General features: G+C 34.4%; 1 protein-coding gene across 1 annotated transcript in view; it reads right to left on the bottom strand.

Moving 5' to 3' along the window:
• The window catches only part of Etnk1 (ethanolamine kinase 1), a 64731-nt gene that overhangs the window by 24821 nt on the left and 17629 nt on the right, over positions 1-22281 (bottom strand). The window contains exons 2-3 of the mRNA XM_076854199.1: positions 20829-21088; positions 2180-2320 (exon numbers count right to left, since the gene is read on the bottom strand). Coding sequence (XP_076710314.1) covers positions 2180-2320; positions 20829-21088 — 401 coding nt within the window. The remainder of the gene's footprint in view (positions 1-2179; positions 2321-20828; positions 21089-22281) is intronic.

Below are 22281 nucleotides of genomic sequence, written 5' to 3'. Positions count from 1 at the left end.
CTTTAAAAATTAAAAAACTCTTGGTTCATCATGATCATTTACCTCTCTCCTTCGAACTCTGCTAAGGGATATATACCATTAAGCTACATACATCCCCAGAATATTTCATTTTTCTTATTTAGAGCTAGGGTCTCACCAAGTTGCCCAGACTAGCCTGGAACTTGTGATCCTTCTATCTCAGCCTCCCAAAAGTAGCTGGAACAGGCATACACCACCATGCCTGGCTACCTCATGATTTTAAAATGGCTTTCCCAAAACTCTTTCAATAAAATGGCTATTTCAAGAAGGAATTGTCTATTTTTATGCCGTGGCTTCCATAATATCAATACACTACACATACTTCCAAAAGTCTGCCTATTCTAGCTTGAGGAATATAATATCCCTATGAAATTCCAACATTGACAAACCACTTACAAATACAAACATACAGTTCTGTCTCTCAGTATCTGCAGGGGATTGGTTCTAGGAAACCAAAATTCACAGATGCTCAACTCAAGTCCCCTACCTAGGCACATACTCTCCTATGTTTAAATCATCTCTAGATTACTAATAATACATAATAAGGTAAATGATATATAGCTATTATACTGTATTGTGTAGGGAACTATGACAAAAAAAATGTACGTCTTAGTACAGAAGTAATTTTTTTCAAGTATTTTTGATGTGTAGTTGGTTGAATCTGTGGGTACAGAGCCTATAGAAACAGAGGACCAACCACACAGAGCAGATCAAATTAAACTTTGAAATAATTAAACTTGAGGACAATTTTTCCCTAATAAACTATAAAAATAAAAAGAAATGATGTGGGAGGCCAGCTAGCACATGACCACATCTTATCACCCCTTCTGATTGGTGTGGCATTGTCGTAGGTCACTCTGTGATCTGGTTGCCTAGGTAACCCAGACGACAGCCCCAATTTTTAGGGTGCGAGGCAACTGTGTCTTCCTGCATGGGCATGTCTTCCCACATTCCCATGGGTGGAGATATGCTCACCTGTTCTTTTGTAATACTACCCCTTGCCCTGTTTAGGATAGAATGTTCCATGGAAATGCCCTTTGTATGTTTCCTTCTCTTACTGTGCCCTTGGGTGTGGCCTACCTAGATGTCAGTCAACCTGCTGACAGCAGATGGTCATGAAGCTGAACTCAGCCCCCTGAAACCTGACCCCTTGCCTCATTTGAATAGCTTCTCCTCAATAAAAGGGGTCAGCACATGCTCTTTCTTTCTTTCTTTCTGGGGACCCTTAAGGTCAGAGGAGCCGTCACAGCAACACCAAAGAAAAAGGTATTTCTGTCTCTTGTGTGGTTATTTTGTGCAGCCCAGTTAGTCCAGTTCCCCTGGAGTGACCCCCTGAGTGTTTTAGTCATGAGCAACCTGGCAAATAGAGTCCCTAGGTGGGCGAAAAGTCTGAGTGTTTATATCGCCGGGAACGTGGCAAACAAGGAAAAAAATTTAAAAGTCGTGCTTGCCTACATGTTCTTAAAAAACAAAGACTTTCTAAATACAAAGATACAGCCTTCACATGATTTAGATATAAAGAACATAATAAAAATTCCCAATTTTATCAGTAATAACCATACTATATAAAAATACATTCATATTATTTAGATTCTAAATACTGATATATAATTTTTTAATGTAGAAATCAAGGAAATACTGTAGTCAGTTGCAACCTGGGAAGTCAGTCTTACAAAAGCTGTGTAAGACTCCAACAAATGAATGTTAATATTCATTATCTGGCATTTAAGTTATCACAGTAAACTAAGACAACCCAAACTTATCCATGTTCCAATATTACCATACTATTCCAAAGTAGATCTGTCTTTTCTCAAAACAACTTTGAACTAAAAAGAATTTTTTAAAAAAGCCTCTATGGAGAATTCATAGTAGGCAAAAATGTATGCATTCATACTGATCTTTATAATTATTTCTAAATATGTGCCAATATTTGTTTCTTGCCCTTTGTGTACCCTCCCCCTTCGGTGGGCAGGATCTTCAGGGGGATAGAGAGGTAGTTACTTTTGTAGTGTCATTTGAAAGTCAAAGAATCAAGCTTTTTTAAACTTCAACGCAGAGATAAACAAAATCAAATTTTAATACATAGAAACACTGTAATTACTACCTTTTAGTCCCTATTATAGAGCGGTGAAAACAATTGCAAATATGAAAGTAGTTTTACCTTTTATTAATGTCTTCATCTGCAAATCCTGTGGGAATGAGAGAGAAATATTTTCCCATCTTGAGCCACAAATTAGATTTTGGGATCCAGCCATTATGTGCATGGATAGCATGGATTTTAGCAAGCTGGCGCGCTATCAGCCTATTTAAAACAAAACAGCATAAAAGAAAAAATTAGCATCATAAAGTTTATATCTATTGCCATAGGTTTTTCACTTAACTAACCTTTAGTCAGGCTTCAAATGTCTCCTAGGTATTTCCATGCATTTCCTTATAAAATCCAGTTTTAGCAGACAAACCCTGCTAAGTCAGATACCCTCAATATCTACCACTGATGAGGTTTTTTTTTAATCCTCTATCATCAGCTACGTGATGTCTGATTACCCTGTTGGGCTAGTTTAGCCAGAATGCCCCTTACTCTTGATGTAACCTCAGCAATTTTTGATCCACCAACCTCACCCATCCTGCTCACTTGGCTATGAATTTCTACTAGCCTATCCTATATTTGGAGTTGAGCCCAATCTCTTTTCCCAAACTACTGTAAAATCCCACTGCTGTGGTCCCTATACCTATTGTGATGGTAAAATCAACTTTATCACACTTAGTATCACAGAATAATTTTGTTAAGTTATGGTGCCACAACTCAAGAGAGGGTCAGATTCATCATTTGACCTCTCAAGCAGGACCCTAAGTGACTTTGAAGCATTTGACTTCACTTCTGATCAACTAATGGGCAATCCACTGGTGAATCAGACTCCTAAACTACTGCTCTAGACAAACACCCATTGAAACTAGCAGGAACAGATCCTGATTCTTTAGATTTTCAATATACATTATGAAACTGGGCTTGAATCCCAGGCTTCATTTTCTTCTTCCTGGGTCTCCTTCCAGACTGGAGATTATTCCATGACTTCCTAAACTGTAAGTCCCTTCTCCCTGTGCTCCCTATGGGATCATGCTTCACTCACAGGAACTTCTCTGATACCCCTCTTATTGAACCTTTGCTAACTAAATACTCCATCAACTCTGTCCACCTCCTTCTTATTTGCACAGTATTGCTGAGGAATTTTATATTACTTGCAGAATTTCTGGTTTTACTGGTCCAGGGTACAGTCAGGGCATCGACCCAAGATATTTAAAAGCTTCCCAAATGACTTTAAAGTAATCACTCACTAACCTGCGATCTAACAGCATAATTTTATAAGATTTGTATAATATCATAAACACTATTGTTCTAATCTACCTAGTTTTTAGTAATAAGAATCCTGACGTTCCTTAGAAGCCCATTTCCCTCATTTTTTGACTTCAAATGGTTCTTATAGAGCTTACTGAAATAATTGTATCCTGTTTGCACTACTAAATTTAGGAGTAAATATATAACCAAGACTTGCCCAGAACATTTCATTGCATAGTCCACAGTGACTACCCAACCTAAGCCAAAGAGAATTGATCCTGCATTCATTAATGCTATTCAGAATATAGAAAGAAATCTATTTTTATGTCAGTCTCATATGTGCATAGGAAGCAATGCACAACTGAACTTACAGTACTAAAGCACCAGGTAACTTGACAAAAAAGGCAGGTGGTAATAAAATCAAAACAAAGGAAAATATGACTACATATGTGCATACACATACACACACACACATTTTAAGCTGTAATAACTGGTTTGAAAACTTGAAAGAGGGAGAAACAGGCGACTTAAAGAAACAAACAATCTGCATTACATAAAACTCAAGCAACCTCTGCCAACAAAATCTAATGTCATAGAACTATTTAGTGAACAAGTGAGACAGATAATTCAGGAGATGGGTGACAGATCAGAAAAGGTCTTTAAATCCAACAAATTTTATTTGCTATGCTTTTTAAGAGCAAATGAGTAATACTGTTATTTTTCATCGTTTTATCCCCAAGGGATATAGAAGACCCTGACTCGCAAACTATAAAACATGATTTTAGAAGGAGTCCACTTGCTCATCTAGAGTGACTAGAATAACAATTCTAGTGTAAATACTTCAAAAAGGGATAAAATGGTATGGCCACAACTTCAAAAGTACTTACATGTGAATGGAATCTATTAAGTATGAATAGCCACTAATAGAAAATATCAATTAATTTTCAGTGCCTTGACTTTTCTGGCAGAAGGCTGGCTAACTAGGGCTGAGCCAGAATTTGAATTGATAATCTGACGCAAAAGCCAAGACCTTTCCAATATAGAATATACCTATAACAGTGCACAAAATTAGTTGGAGTTACATTGAGCCATTGTATTTGCGACCTGAACTTAAGCAAATAATTTATTTTCCCTGATTCCTTAAAAGAAAAACAAAAGAGTTGGCCCGATTATATAGTTTTGAAGTTCTCCTTCAGATTTAATAGCACATGTTCCTTAGTACCAAGAAAAAACAACTACATAAAAATCTAATTTACAATAACTAAAAAAATATTTAAAAGTGGGGGGGCGGCAGGTGGCTGTGGCTCAGTGGTAGTACACTTGCCTGGCACATGTGAGGAACTGGGTTTGATTCTCAGCACCACATATAAATAAATAAAGGTCTATCAACAAACAACTAAAATATTTACAAAAAAATCTAATTTAAACTTTTATATTCAATAATGACATGAACTTCACATTCAAAATTATATACAATACATCCCACAGGATAACATCCCATTTCACATCGATTTCCTCAGTTACAGTAATATAAAGAATAAATGCCTATAAACTATAGAGGCAAAACAGGTGATTGTGTAAAAAAAATATCTCAAGTACAGTTACTCCTCAAAATAAATTTCAAAAATTATGGCTGGAATTCTGACATTTAGTGTTATATAACACCTTAAAAACATTTTTTGAATAAGGTGATACATGCCTAATCTAACAGAAAAGACTTATATTATCTGTGATCCTCATAATATAGCATAATTAATTTTTGCAAAAATAAACATCAAAATTTAACAACTAGTGTTCCATATCTTCTATAAATATCAACAATTGCCCTAATTATAAATGCATTTTTAAAATAAAATTAATTACCTAACATGCAAAGTTAATATTAAATAGTATCATGTGTAATGTGATAAGGTAAAAACGTATCAGCATGTTATTTGATATGCTAGGCAAAATTTTACTATAAATTCAGAATAGAATAGCAGCAATAATATAACAGTAATAATAGTAACTTAATATTATTAATATTAAATAGTAATAGTAATCATTATTATCACTGTTACTATTACTATATAATCTCTAATAATACATATACCATAATACTGTTACTATGTTAATCTCTATTAATAATAGATTGCTACTTTTACTATTACTCTAACACTATGACTAAGTTATACTTCAAGAAGCAAAGACCATGCCTTATTATTCTACTTATTCTAACACTCAGCATTTAGAAGATACTTAACATAATATCTTATGAATTAGAGCCAGTTATTCTGGCAACAGACTCGGCACAGTGCACTGAGAAATTTACCGTAAGACCAAGGGATTCTTCCACTATCAGATTCATCGTAAGGTTGATTAAAACTTATTTTGAGGGGCTGGGGCTGGGGCTGGGGCTCAGCAGTAGCGCACTTGCCTGGCATGTGTGAGGCACTGGGTTCTATGCTCAGCACTGCATATAAATAAATAAAATAAAGGTCTATTAACAACTTATAAAAAAAACTTATTTTGAATTTTCTGTTATCTCTGGTAATATAATCTCCTTACAGTCGTATAGGAAAACTAGTATTTTCCTATACAAAATAATCATTCATTTGAAATACTGCTTATTTCTTATGTAAGAAAGCCACTTCTAGTTTCAGTTTTTTCACAAAGTCTAGAATTTAAGTCAATTTCTACAGATTTCAGAACTACTAGTCTTTTTATCTTTTGTATAGCAAAATTAACAAAGTGTTTTAGTACTTTTAGGCTACTATAACAAAAACATCATTAAGACTGAGTGTCTTAAACAATAACACAAATAGTCAGGCACCGTAGCAGATGCCTGTAATCCCAACAGCTCAGGAAGCTGAGGCAGGAGGATCACAAGTTCAAAGCCAGCCTCAGCAACTTAGTGAGGCCCAAGTAACTCAGTGAGACCTTTTTCTAAATAAAATATTTTTTAAAGGACTGGGGATGTGGCTCAGTGGTCAAATGTCCCTGAGTTCAAACCCCAATACCAAAAAAAAAAAAAAAGACAGAAATTTCTTTCTCATGGATCTAGAAGTTGGGAAGTACAAGATCCAGCTACTAGTAGATTCCACCACGTCTGGTAAGGGTTTTTGCCACTTTACTGCTGTACCTTTACATGGTCAAAGAAATGAACAAGCTTCCTCGGGCCTCTTTTAATAAGGGCAATAATTTCATTCAGGAAGGTTTCTCTTCCATGACTGATTACCCCTAAAAGGTAAGGAGGATAATGAGTTTGAAGCCAACCACAGCAACTTGGCAAGGTCCTAAGCAACTTAGTGAGTCTGTGTCTCTAAAGTAAAATACTTTTTAAAAAGAGTTGGAGATATGGCTCAGTGGTTAAACACCCTGGGTTTAACCTCTGGTAACTCTTAATACTATTGCTTTGGGAATGAGGGTTCAACAAAAACATTTTTGAGTAGAAACATTCAGACCATAACAGAAATGAAGGCAACTTATTTACAATAAATCTCCATATGTAAATAACAATTATAGGATCTGGAGATGTAGCTCAATGGTTACAGAACCTATCTAGCATATATGTGTGTGGCCCTCAGTTAAATCCCCAGAACTGCAAAAAAAAAAAATTAATTTTTAAACCACACAACTGAATCAAATTAAACCATATTACCTACATATTTAAAACTAGGCTTTGGTAAGCGATTTTAAAAATTAAGTATGTCCTAATTCTAAGCACCAAACTCATTAAAATTTCTGGCAAACTGAGCTTAAGCAAAACATGCAATTTGTTAGGAAAGCTTCCATTACAAAAATTAATAGTTTTTACTAGTAAACAAAATTCAGCAAAGCTGCAGGATACAAATCAACATGCAAAAATCAGTTGCATTTTTATCCTAACAATGAACAAAAAGAAATCCCATTTACAATAGCATCATAAAGAATAAAATACAAGGCTTTTATATCAAAAACAACAAAATGTTGCTTTAAAAAATTTAGACATAAATTAATTAAAACATATTCTATGTTTATGGATTGCAAAACACTACTGCTAAAACAACACAACCTAACCCAAAGAGATCTACAGATTCAATGCAATCTCTATCAAAATCCCAAAGATGATCTTTGCAGAAACAGAAAAATCTATCCTAAAGTTCACATGAACTCAAGGTTCCCCGATTAGCTAAGATCACACTGAAAAAGAAGCATAAAGTTGGAAATAGTACAATTTGTACTTTCAAAAATGTTTTACAAGGCTGAGGTTGTGGCTCAGCAGTAGAGTGCTGGCCTAGCACATGTGAGGCCCTGGGTTCAAACCTCAGCAACACATAAAAATAAATAAATAAAGGTACTATGTCCAACTACAACTAAAAAAATAAATATTTTTTAAAAATGTATTACAGAGCTACAGTAATCAAAACAGTACAGTACTCGAACAACTACAGACATGTAGACAAACAGAATAGAATAGAGAACCCAGAAATAAACTCACACATATCCAATCAAAACGATACTCAACAAAGGTACTAGGGATCATTCAATGGAGAAAGGATAATAAATGGGAAAAATAAATATCTACATGCAAAAAAAAAAGAAAACTGAATCCATTCCTTACACTACATATAAAAATTAACTCAAGTACATCAAAGATCTAAATATAAGCCTAAAACTATAAAAACTCAAAAACATGAGGGAAAAAACTTATTGACAGTGAACATTTTACAGTGATGTCTTATATATGACACCAAAAGCACAGGCCACAAAATTAAAATTGGTAAATTGAATTATATCAAAATTAAAAACTGTGCAAAGGACAACATCAAAAGAGTGAACAAGCAACCCACAGAATAAGAGAAAATATTTGCAAATGACATATAGAAAATCTCTGACTTTCAACAATACTTTCACACAGTGTGAAAGTGATACACATTCAGCATAAACCATACTTCAAATTTTGACCTAGTCCCAGGATAGCAATATGCAATAGGATACTCTCATGCAATGCTGGGCAGCAGCCGCAAACAGATCCCTGTTGGCCACATAATCACTAAAGATGAACAATCAATATTCCACCCTGAGCTGTGTTTGTTGACCTACAGTGTTCAGTAGGGTGGGTATGCTAAAGAATTTACAACTAATAATATTGTTTCAGCTTAATAATTAATTCATCAGGAATAATTAACTTCTTATAAGTCTAGAAGAATCTGTATTTGACAAGGGATAATTATTCACAATATATTATAAATCCCAACTCAACAAAAAGAAACAATCCAGCCAGGTATGGTGGCACACACCTGTAATCCCAGCAGCTCAGGAGGCTGAGACCGAAGGATCAAAAGTTCAAATCCAGCCTCAGAAATCTCAAGGTACTAAGCAACTCAGTGAGACCCTGTCTCTAAAATACAAAATAGGTCTGGGGATGTGGCTCAGTGGTTGAGTGCCTCTGAGTTCAATCCCCATTAACCCCCACCAAAAAAGGAAACAAAAAATCGTAATTGGATGGTAACAGACATTTATCCAAAGAATAAACATAAGGCCACTAAGTATATGAATATGTGTTCAACATCACTAATCATTAGGGAAATGCAAATCCAAAGAACAATATGATGCCATCTCACACTCATCAGGATGGCTGTGATCAACAAAAAACAAAAGAGAACAGAAAACAACTATTGGCAAGAATGTAGAGAAAATGGAACGCTTGTACACAATTAATGAGAACATAAAATGGTGCAGCTACATGAAAACCAGTAAGATGCCTCCTCAAAAAATTAATCGAATGACCACATGATCTAGCGATTTTAATTACAGGTATATATATTTAAAAAAACTTTTAAAAAGTAGGGCTTCAAAACTATAGCTGCACACCCCTGTTCACAGAAGTATTATTCACATTAGTTAAAAAAAAAATGGAAACAATCCAAGTGTCCATTCATGTATGAATGAGTAAACAAAATGTAGCATATAATATAATGGAAACTGGGGCTGGGATGTGGCTCAAGCCGTAGCGCGCTCGCCTGGCATGCCTGCGGCCCGGGTTCGATCCTCAGCACCACATACAAACAAAGATGTTGTGTCCACCGAAAACTAATAAATAAGTATTAAAAAATAAAAAAAATTAAAAAAATATATATATAATGGAATATTTTTAATATTTTTAAGCCCTAAAAAAGAAAGGAAAAGCTGAGCTAGAGATATAAATCAGTGGTAGAGTTTATGCTTAGCATGCACAAGACCCTGGATTCAATCCCCAGTACTAAAAAATAAATAAATAAATTTTTTTTAGAAAAGGAAATTCTGACATGCTACCACATGGATGAGCCTTGAGGACATCATGCTAAGTGAAATAAGACAGCCACAAAAATACAAATACTGTATGATTCCACTTACATGAGGTACCTACAGTAGTCAAATTCATAGAGATATGAAGTAGATGATGATTGTCAGGGTCTAGAGGAAAGGGGGAATAGGGAGTTGTTATTTAATGGACATAGAAATTCAGACTTGCAGAATGAAAAGATTCCTGGAAATTAGCTGCACAATAATGTGAATGTAATACAACTGAGTTGTATACTTCAAAAACGGTTAAGATGATAAATTCTGTTATGTGTATTTACCACAATTTATATTTTTTGAATAAAATAAAATGCTTATAAAAAAGAAACAGCTCTTGGGCTGGGGTTATAGCTCAGTGGTAGAGCACTTGCCTGGCAAACGTGAGGCACTGGGTTCGATCCTCAGCATCATGTAAAAATAAATAAATAAAATAAAGGTATTGTGTCCATCTACAACTAAAAAAAATTTTTTAAAAAGATATAGTTCTTTAAAAAAATCTGAGTACGGCACTTTATTTTCTATTAGCAAATTTTATAAACAGCTGGGTGCAGAGGCACACATCTGTGATCCCATCTATTTTAGAAGCTAAGGCAGAAGGATCCCAAGTTCGAGGGCAGGCTGTGCAACTTAGCAAGACCATGTTTCAAAAAAAAAGGGCCGTCTCAGTGGTAAAGGAACTCTGGGTTCAATCTCCAATACTGGGAAAATAAAGGTATAAACAATAAGAAAGAAAAATATGGGGCTGGAGTTGTTGCTCAGTAGTTAGAGCACTTGCCTAGCACATGTGAGGCCCTGAGTTCAATTCTCAGCACCATATTAATGTTAATATTTTTTTAGTTGTCGTGTCCATCTACAACTAAAAAAATATTAACAGAAAAAGAACTGATATGATAAAAAGAACTGGAGAGGTAAAATTTTCTAAAAAAGAAGAACTAAAAAGTACTCTTATGAAAAAGAAAAAAACACTTTTATGTCTTAATTAAGATGTTTTCTTTTATTTTCCTCCCCTCACCCCCATTACTGGGGATTTAATGCAGGGCTTCACATATGATAGGCAAACACTTGTGTATTGAGCTATACCCCCAGCCCTTATTTCCTACTTTTTATAATAAAATACAAAATATTAGAAAAATCCAAATCCAACAAAGTATAAAAAGAAGCACAAATCATGCAAGGTAGAACATCCCAGATATGCAAGACTGGTTCAACATGTGGAAATCAAATGATATTATCCATCACATCAACAGGCTAAAGGAAAAAAAAAAAAAAAAATCACATGAACATCACCTATTGAGAAATGCAGGAAAAAAATATTTCACAAAATCCAAAATCCATTTATCAAAAATTCTTCAGTAAACAGATATGAAAGGAGAACTTCCTCAAGTTGATAAAAAATACATATTTAAAAAAAAAACCCTAATGGTAGAATGATAAAGAATATCTACACACTACTAATTAATGATGAGGAAACAAAACTTTCCTACTAAGGAATAATGCAAGCACATTCTTACCACTCCTTCTTAACTCTGTACTAGAAGTCCTAGCCAATGTAATTAAACACAATGAATACATATAATATTGAATGTGAAGAAATAAAACTGTTTTACTTTGCAAATAATATGATTACCTATGAAGAAATTTTTTGATGAAAAAAACTCCTAAAATAAGGAATTATAGCAAGGATAGAGGTTCATACACTAAAGTCAATCACTTTCCAGTTTAAGGATATGGCTCGGTGGTATAGTGCTTGCCTAGCAAGCACAGGGACATGAGTTTGATTCAGATTACCCAAAAGGAAAAAAAAAGTCACTTTCTATATGCCAGTATCACTTTCTATATGCCAGTAATAAGTGGAACATGAAAATAAAATGGAATTATCTTTTAAAGTTGCACCAAAAATGAAAAACTTGGATATAAATCAAACAAAATACAAGATTTTTGTACTATGAACTACAATGAAAGACATCAAATAACTAAATAAATGGAGAAATAATCCATGTGCATGGATAAGACTCAATACTGCCAACTTGATCTACAGATTCAAAGGAACTCAAATAAAAAACCCAGCAAGTTATTTTGTTCATACCAAACGACTCTGAAAGTTTATATGGAGAGACAAAAGACCCAGAATAGGCAACACAATGTTGAAGGACAAAAAACAAAGTTGGAGAAATGACACTTCCTGACTTTAAAGATAAGATACTGTGGACTTTGCAAAAGGATAAGCAGATAAGGGACAAACAGCTCAGAAACAGACCCACACAAATAAAATTAACTGATCTTTGACAAAGGAGCAAAAGTGATGCAATGAAAAAAATATGGTTTTTTCAACAAATGGTGCTAAACAACTAGATATTCAGAAGCAGAAAATGAACCAACATACACCTCATGCCCTCTATAAAAATTATCTCAAAAAAGGATTTAAGGAACTAAATATAAAATTTAAAGCTAAAAAACTCTTAGGGTAAAAAATACAGAAGAAAATTAGCAGAACTTCAGATTTATTGATGACATTTTAGATACATCAAAGACAAAATCCACAAAAGAATTGATAAACTGGACTCAGCAAAATTAAAACTTTGTTTTGTGAAAGATACTGCCAAGAGAATAAAAAGACAAACAGAGAGAAAATATTTGTTTGGCTTTTTTTGTGAGGAGGGGTAGGCACATTGTTTTGCAGTGTTGGGGATGGAACCCATGCCTTGCAATGCTAGACAGCACTCTTCCAACTGAGCTAAATTCAGCCATAGGAGAAAATATTAGTAAAACACATGCAATAAAGGATTATTATCAAAAATATACAAATAACTCAAAACTCAGCAATAAAGAACTTTTCATAATCTTTTTAAACAAACTCAAATAGAAAAAAAACAGAATTTATATGATTATCCTTTGGTATACTTAGATGGAATGGTTCCAGGAACTCTTGAACCTCCAGATTATTCAATTCAGTTTTTCTGGATGTTCAATTAAGTCCCTCATGTAGAAAATGATGTAGTTATTCGTACATACAATCATACAGAATCACAAACATCATACAATGCTAGCTTATACTTTAAGTTCTCTCTAGATTACTTATAATACCTAAAAAAAACAATGTGAATAGCATATAAACAGTTGTTATGCTTTTTGTTTAGGGAATAATGGCCAATTTTACATGCAACCCACAATGTGACAGTTCCATGACAGTACCTCTAGCATGCTTTCTAATAAATCTGCAACAATTAATTTCAAACTACATTTCTTCCTTTACATCTGTCACTGGGTGCTTTTAATTAAACTTCAGTAAAGATTCCCCCAAACAGGCAAATTTTTGAGAAATACTGAAAAGTAATTTGGGAAAATTCCTAAATGCTTTTTAATTTTAAAAATTTTCTGAAAATCTCAGCAATACTTGTTACAGAAACGTTCAAACGAAACAGATCATGATAAATCTCCATTAATGAAATTACTAATTAAGCACTAGCTTAGTACAATTGCTAACTTGGTCTAACTAGTTATCTTTATTAATAACATTCTCTCACCTCCTCTATGTTCTGCCCCTGTTCTTTAAAATCCAGTTCAAATGACCTTTAGTAAACCATTTCCTAATTTCCCACATACACACAGTAAATTACTAGTACTTTTTTTGAAATTCTTTTCTGCTGTTCTTTGTATACTACATAGATTATTCATTCCTGTGAGGTTACTGTCTGTCACAGACGGTAAATTACTCAGACAGTGGGGAGTAATTTCTTTTTCCTGCCCCAGACTAGGTCAAATATATTCCAATGTCTTTTACATTATCCAAGCAAACAATCTTAATCATAAGTATATAACTATGCTCTAATGAGCCACAGAGTACAGTGGACTTTGAGTCAAAGCTCAGTCAATCAGTCTAATATGCAGCCAACAAACTGGACTAACAACCAAGTTTCCTAAAAGTCCAAGACTATATTCAAGCCCTAAAGCTCATAACAAGAGATCAAAATGTGACATAACTAACTCCAAATTGGTAATAACCTATTAATAAGTCATGTTTCCTTTTATCATAAATATACAAAATTCATTTTTTTAAAGGAAAAAAAGCTAAACAATCACATAACAAATGTGCATCTCTATCTCTAACCTTTTCTTTGGGGCCTTGTAATCATGGTTTGTTCACTTATATATCTGATATTTTAAAAAAGTTCATCGTATGCCTAGCATATACAAGGCTCTTATTTCCATCCCCAACACAAAAAAATTTTAAAAAAGTTTAACATAATACCGACTTGTTTTTGTTTTATTTAAGATGGGATCTCACTATGTTGCCCAGGAAGGCCTCCTATGTGCAATTCCTTCTTCCTTGGTCTCTCAAAGCATCTAGAACTACAGATGCATACCACATACCTGGTAACTTTAGTGTTTTTGACAAAAACTACAGTCAACCCTCTGTATTCACAAGCCTGCATCCACAGATTTAGCCCATCACAAATCAAACATATTCAGAAGTAATTCCAGAAAGTTCCCAAAACAAAAACTAATTTACTACGTGCCAAGCACTATAATGAATCCACACATATAAAATATGTAGAATTACCCTGTTGTTACATTCCAAAATTCCATAGATCTTCCTCACTTTCTCTCCAGTTCTCTGAGCAGTAGTTGCTTAGTATCTTGTTTACATAATATATAGCAAGGCCTATGACGATTACACCTGTACTAAACATGCAGACTTTTTTTAATCATTATTCCATGATTTTGTCAATAAATCATAACAACTATTTATATAGCAATAGTATATTACTATATAATATTTCTAACACTGTATTAGATATTATAAGTAATTTAGAGAATATTTGAAATATATGGGAAAATATATGTGTAGATTATAATTTTATATAAAAGACTTACTTGAGCATTAAGATTTTGTTATTGGGGGGGGGGGGTCCTGGAATTAGTCAACCAAGGACACAAAGAGACAACTATATAGTTAATTTTTTCTACTTGAGTTTAAAAAGATTATGAAAAGATTTCTGGTTAAGAAAGAAAACTCTACAATAGTCTTAATTATTACTACTTAATTATACAAAAAGGTAGGAAATCAATGGAAAAGTCTGCATTCACTTCTTGGTTATTCACTTTAAATCTGCAAATTTTTTTATTTTTAATAAGTGATATAATATTTGTTATATTATATCACTTATTTAAATATATATATATGAAGCCCAAATATTTCTCTTTATATTTGCTCAGTAACTTTTTTCAGTAAAAAGCTTCAATTACTCATTGGTTTTCTTTAAGAATGTACTTTTACTAGCCATATGATCATAGGCAAATTACTTCAAATCTTTGCAGCTTAGTTTTCTCATCTACTTAAATGTGATTATATTACCTATCTCCTAGAGTTGTTTTGCATTGTTTATTAATATATGTAAAGTGATTATTAACAATGTACCGCTCATATTGTATTACAGAAATATTACTCATCTTCATATTTTAAGTCATTTCTCCGATATTTCTTTTTGGTGGTGCTGGGGATTGAATCTAGGGCCTTGTGCATGTTGAGCAAGCACTCTACCAACTGAGCTATATCCCCAGTCCCCTATTTCCCCAATCTTTACGGAAAAAATTCTGACAACAATTAACAGACTAATAATAATATAGTCATTACCAACATATGTAGTATTAGTAAAAAATAAATCTTAAATTTTTAATATCAAACAATCTCTTCATTAAAGTTAAAATAAAGAAAAAAGAATAGACAAAATAGGACTCTAATATTCCCATGACTTAGGCACATAGTAAATTTTGTGTGGTCTTTCTCCTACTAAAAAGGCAAAACAAATTTCTCAAGGAGGGCAAGTAGTAGTAAAATTGCTTAGTTTGTGTTATGGTTTAGATGTTCCCCACAAAGTCACATGCTGAAGCTTGGCCCCAGCTGATGGAGCTGTTGGAGGTGGTGGAAACTTTAGGAGGTGGGCCTTAACAGAAGGAAGTTGGGTCACTGAGGAGATGCCTGAGGGGACCTTTGGGGACCCTAGCTCCCTTCCTTTCTCTCTCTGCTTCTGAGTCATCAGGAAATGAAAAAAAAAATAAAAGTCTACACATGTTTAGTTCGCTTCTCTTTGCTCCATCACATGCTCCCTTGCCATGGCGTTCCGCCCACAGGCTAAAAAAACCAAGAAGCCAATTGACCACATACTGAAACCTCCTAAACTATAAGCCACAAGAAATCTTTGCTACTTTTGATTTTTTTTTTTTTTTTTCAGATATTTTGGCACAGCAATGAAAACCTGGCTAACACTGTTGGGAAGGATTCTGAGGCCTAATCCTGGCTAAAGAGGAAACAGTTCCAATACTAGTTAGTATTGTCTGTCTTAAACAAGGGAGAGGAAGTTAGTAGCAATAAATACTTGCTTTGCCACATGTGTATGCTGCTTTTAGCACTTTAGAACTTTATATGTGAAAGTAAATACCAAAAAGGAAAAAAAATGGCTATAAACAAATTATTTAGTTAGTTATTTCAGAAATAGGGTCTAGAGGGTATGTGGTTAAGTGGCAGAGCACTAGCCTGGCATATGTGAGGTCCTGAATTCAATCCCCAGCACTGAGAAAGAAAGCAAGTCTTGCTAATGTTGTCCAGGCTGACCTCATACTTCTAGACTCAAGCAATCCTTTTGCCTCAGTCTCCTGAGTAGCTAGAATTACAGAGCATGCCACTGCATCTGGCTAAATTTCAACTTTAAATTGAAATTGGTGTGGTGGCACATATCTGTAATCCCAGCTACTCAGGAGGCTGAGGCAGAATTAAAAGTCCAAGGTCAGTCTGGGAAACTTAGCAAGACCAGGTTCCAAAATGAAAAGTAGAAAGGGCTGGGGATGTAGCTCAAAGGTAAAATGTCTCTGAGTGAAATCCCCAGTACTAAAAATAAATAACTACAGTGCTTCCAAAAGCATAATAAAGCCAAAGAACAAGGCCTAGCCATGATAATTTGCCTAAGTAATATTAATAATTTTTAAGTTACTATCTAAATTGTTAGAAGATCTGCAGAAGTTTAGAAAAATTTGAGAAGACATGGGGGAATATTACAAAAGTTAACACCTAGTACTTAACATATACCAAATGATATTTTAAACTTTTTAAACAGACAAGTGGAGTACCCCTCATCAGAATTTCCAAAATCCAAAACACCATTCCAAATTTGACACTGAAGACCAACATGACGCCACAAGTAGAAAATTCTAAACTCTACCATGATATAACATGATGGGAGTCAGTCTGTCAAGTCAAGGACATTCTAAAAATAATGTATAAAATTACCTACAGCGGGGGCTGGGGATGTGGCTCAAGCGGTAGCGCGCTCGCCTGGCATGCGTGCGGCCTGGGTTCAATCCTCAGCACCACAAACAAAGATGTTGTATCCGCCGATAACTAAAAAATAAATATTAAAATTCTCTCTCTCTCTCTCTCTCTCTCTCTCTCTCTCTCTCTCTCTCTCCCCCCCCTCCCCTCTCTCTCTCTCTAAAAAAAAAATTACCTACAGGGTATGTGTATAAGCTGTATATGAAACATAAGTCTAAATATAACACAAAATTCATTTAAGTTCCATCCCCAAGGTGTCTCTTTATATATACGCAAATGTTTCAAAATTTGGAGAAATACTTCTGGTCCCAGATAATTCTGGATAAAGGACACCCAACCTACACTTCTGTACTAATAAACTCAATCCTTACAACAACATTATTATTCCAATTTTTTTAGATAAGGAAATTAAGGCACACAAAGCTTAATACTGTGCCCAAATTCATTCAGCTCATAAAGTTGAGGTAATCTGGCTCTATAATTTTTTTTTTTTTTTTTTTTTTTTTGTGAAGGGGCATACCAGGGGTTGAACTCAGGGGCACTCAACCACTGAACCACATCTCCAGCTCTATTTTGTACTTTTTATTTAGAGACAGGTCTCACTGAGTTGCTGAGTACCTCGCTGTTGCTGAGATTAGCTTTGAACTTGGAATCCTTCCGCCTCAGCCTCCCAAACTGCTGGGATTACAGGCATGCGCCACCACACAGGCTAAAATGTACATTTAATGAAAGAGGTAAGCAGCCTAATGTCGAATTTCAACATTTTATCTCATTCTACAAATTTCCACTATCATCAATGAAAGAGGAAAAAAATCTGTTCCACATATCCAGTTTCCACCATGAGACTGAGGAGTAAAAAGAGTAAAATTCTAAATATGATCTCACTGGCAGATGGTATCCACCAGTTTAAACTGAAAGTTTAAATTTGATATATTAAAGACAATTCAGGAGTACCAATGTATTAAAAAAAAAAAGTGTGAGGCTTACAAAGGCAGTTAAGACTACCAGTAAAATGGTATTGGACTTAAGCAACTTTTTTTTTTTTTAATCTTTTGAACACTTTTTTTTCCACTATCTGTAAGCAAGAAAATTGACAACATCAAAAATCAATATAGTGTGTAATCCCAGCAGCTTAGAAGGGTGAGGCAGGAGGATCATAAGTTCAAAGCCAGCCTCAGCAACTTAGCAAGTCCCTAGGTAACTTAGCAAGATCCTGTCTCAAAATAAAAAATAAAAAGGGCTGGAGATGTAGTTCAGTGGTTAAGGACCCCTTGGTTCAATATCTGGTACAAAAAAAAAAAAGTAATATACATAACAAAATTATAATTTTATGTTCAAGAGATAATTTCTAGTATTGGTAACAGTTGTCTGCCAACTTCCAGCTGACATATCACTCCACCCCCTTGACAGGTCCCTGAAATGGAGAATATCCAAAAAAAAAGTTGGCCTGTTCAGATAGTATTCTCAGAGATTCTAGTGCCATGGTCAAAACTTCAGGGAAACAACTGGACATTAATTGGTGTGATTTTTGTCACAGTGTGTGTCAAATGCTGATGCACCACAGTCTTCACAGCCTGAGTTTCAGCAATGCTGTTCCTATACAACCATTTATTTCATCTTGGCCTAGCACTTGCTGGGTGTCCACTGACTGATGGGTGTCATATAGGCATTGGTCAAGGTTCATGTAGTTGTCCAGGTATCTCATGTTTAGCAGTGGTCAATTTTTCTCTATGTATCTTCCTTTTCTGCAATGTAACAGACCTTTTTGATAAGTTCCATATTGCTCAAGTTCAGTACTATTCTCCATTTGACTTGGATTCCATCTCCTCCTCTGAGCCTTCTCTTGTGTATATCTATCCATATATTGTCATGTGGATGCTGCCCATACCTTTTATAATGTGAATAATCTCTGTAGGAGTCCTGGGAGACCACGTAATAGTCAAAGAACTATTATATACCTTCCTTATAAGAGCTCTGAGGAAGAACCAAAGGAGGGAGGGAGTACCATAGGGAACTGAAATAGTATTCTATGGCCTTCCTGTAGTTCTGGTGGCTTTATATCCAAGGCACTGCTGGATATTAATGTTGTCAGTATCTTGCATATACCAAAAGAAAATGCCAAGACTACCAAGAATACCAAGAACCTTTTGCTATTGATGCCTTTGCTGCCATCTCTCATGATAAAAATCCATATGGGAACTGAAACTTGTGGGCATGCAGCTTCTGGGCTGTGGACAAGCAGGGACTTATTTTTCAGTGAATATGGGATTAAGGAGTAGGGATATGGACAATGACCCTGAAAACATTTGTGTGTCTGCTTAAATGCAAAGGAAGCTCATGTGGCTCTTATCTAGCAACCTTACACAATGAGTATTTTTGTTTCTGAATCTAATCCCAGCTTTTCGTTGGTCCAATGTATCTTTAGACTTTTAACACTGTTATACAGGTATTTCTCAACCATAGTGAACAAGACTAAAGATTTATAAATAATAAACTTATGTAAGCCTCAAGACCCAAAAAATTTGACACAAAAAGATAAGTCAGTCAGACATGGGGATGTGCATCTGCTAGTCCTATCATTCCAGAGGCTGAGGTAAGAGGAGCCCTTGAGTTCAAGCAGGAATTTGAAACAAGCCTATGCAACAAAGCTAGATCCCATCTCAAAAAAAAAAAAAAAAAACAAGTAATCACAGCCTGGTGTGATGGTACACACCTGTAATCCCAGCTACCCAGGAGACTAAGGGAGGAGAATCTCAAGTATAAAGCCAACCTGGGCAACTTAGGGAGACTCCATCTCAAAAGGAAAATAAGAACAAGCAGAAATTTATTAATCAGAATCCTTCAACACATCTAAAAGAGAATATACCTGATGGCTAATACCTAGGATTTGAATAACTTTCTATGACAAATTATTTTATTAGCTGATATGGGTTACCCAATAAACAAAAATGATACTGATCCATTCAATTTTTATCAGTGTATTAATTCATCACTTCTTAAAGCATGCCCCTGATACCCAAGATCTTTCAGGATGTTAATAACTTTCTTTCATAAGACATTTATCATCCTCACTCTCATTCTTTCAAAGTATACAGTATTGTTTGGGAAGCTACCTGACATATGATAATGTCATTATACTGATGTTTAACAGGATGTCCTCCAGACATTCTTGTGTTCTAAAAATTTTTAATTTGAACATGGTAAATACTGATAAATATAAATAAAACATTAAAATAAAAGCTGTTGTATTACTCAGTAACTTATCAGAGTTATAAAAAATTGCTAAGAAAAAATGAGAACTATGAACCTGCTACTTTAAAATCAAATCCATTTTCTAGAGATTAAGAGCATCAAGTAAATTTTTAAAGATGATTTTAGAAAAATCATCAAATATATTAGAAAAATCATCAAAATATATATATATATATATCAAATACATACATTTTCTTTATAGCAAATCTAAGATACTGAATTCAATAATGAACAACTTAATAGCAAAAAGGGGATAACAATTAATAGACATTTATTAAGAACTATGAAAACATGAGCAATTAAGTAATAAGTAGCTTAAAATAAGAAATTTGCAACCCTTCAATTTCAAACATTTCTTTAAAAAACTAAGGGAAAGCCCTGACCCTACATCAATTAATCAAAAATCTCTTGTAGTCCTTTTGTGTAGTCAAAAATGAGAATTCTTAAGAAAAGACACAAACAAAAATAGCTCTAAAGAAAGTTTCCAAGTAAACCAAATAATAGCTCAAAGAAAGAAAAGTAGTTTTAAAAAATATTTTCTTAAGTGTATTTAACATTCCTTTTCAAAGGAAAAATTTAGAAAAAGATATGTACCTGAAAATGGCTGGATTGCAGACATGCTTTGGATCCAATGCTTCTCCCTGTATAAATTCATAGCATAGTCCATTGTTGAAGGTACAATAGAGTTGTGGTGCACAGCCATGAGCCTGCAACACTCGAAAACTCTTCACTTCTTCATCTCGATCAACTAACAACTCAGTTTTATTGCCATAAATTCTCACCAGGACTACGTCTTCCATGGTATTACCCACATAACAGCCAATAAGTTTATTTGTGATTCCATCTGTGAAGAGCTGTCAGAAAAAGAAAAACATGGGGGGAAAAAACAATTACATGTTTTATAAAATGGAATGCAAGATAACCTGAATATAACGAGTAAATAAAAAGAAAAACAAAACACTAGGGGTTGGAGGCATAGCTCAGTGGTAGAGCAGGTACTTTGCAAGTGTAAGATGCTGGGTTCAATATCCAGCACCCGGAAGGAAAAAAGAAAAACACCTACTTCTTGATATAAAAGAATCTTTGGATCTGACAATGTATTAGGCAGATTTTTTGATACCCTGACTCAAAAAAAAAAAAAAAAATTGATTACAATGGTACACACCTATAGTCCCAGCTATTCAGGAGGCTCAAGCAGGAGGATCACTTGAGCCCAAGGGTTCAAAGCTAGCCTGGGCAATATAGCAAGACCCCACTTCAATCAACCAAACTGTGTTGAAAAGCATGTTGTTTTAATTACAATGCCATATCAATTCACACATGCTATTCTGTAACTTCTTCATGCATCACATAGAAAAATATTTTGACTATTGTTATAAAGACTGAGAACTATTTAACATTTTGAAATGCTTATCATAAATGACAGTCTAGCTCCTCAAATACAAGAAATTTCCATATGTTTTCTATATCTTCACAGCAAATACTAGGTCCTTAATAGTTAAACACTAGAAGCCACAGTTATCAACATTAATGTCTTTATCTATCTTATAAAAATTACATGTTCATCAAATGTTTCAGGTAGTAATAGTTCAGAGGATGAGTTGCAGATCCAGACCATTTGAGTCTGAATGCCAGCTCTGCTACCTACAAACTGAGTAACCTCAGACAAGCCACTTGACCTCTATGTATGCCATCTCCTCATATGTAAAATCTGTATATTAGACTCTACTTTGTAGCATTGATTCAAAGATTAATGAGTTAATGTACATGAAAGCACTTAGAACAGTGCTCCACACAAAGAAAGCTCTTAAACACAGCTAACTATATACTAAGATTTTTAACGACTGTAAAGAAATTCATGATGAAATCATAAAGCAGTGATAATTAAGACAAACTCAATATATTACAACAATATTTGAAAGCAATTATTTCCAAAATATTTCTCTAAAGAAAGTTTAAATCCATGCACCAGGCCCTGGGTTTAATCCCTAGCACCACAAAAATAAGGGGCGGGGGGGAGGGAAAAAAAGCTTATATCAACATAGTC

This window comes from Callospermophilus lateralis, chromosome 4, assembly GCF_048772815.1.
Source record: "Callospermophilus lateralis isolate mCalLat2 chromosome 4, mCalLat2.hap1, whole genome shotgun sequence".
NCBI lineage: Eukaryota > Metazoa > Chordata > Mammalia > Rodentia > Sciuridae > Callospermophilus > Callospermophilus lateralis.
This window is presented reverse-complemented; position numbering and strand designations above follow the sequence as displayed.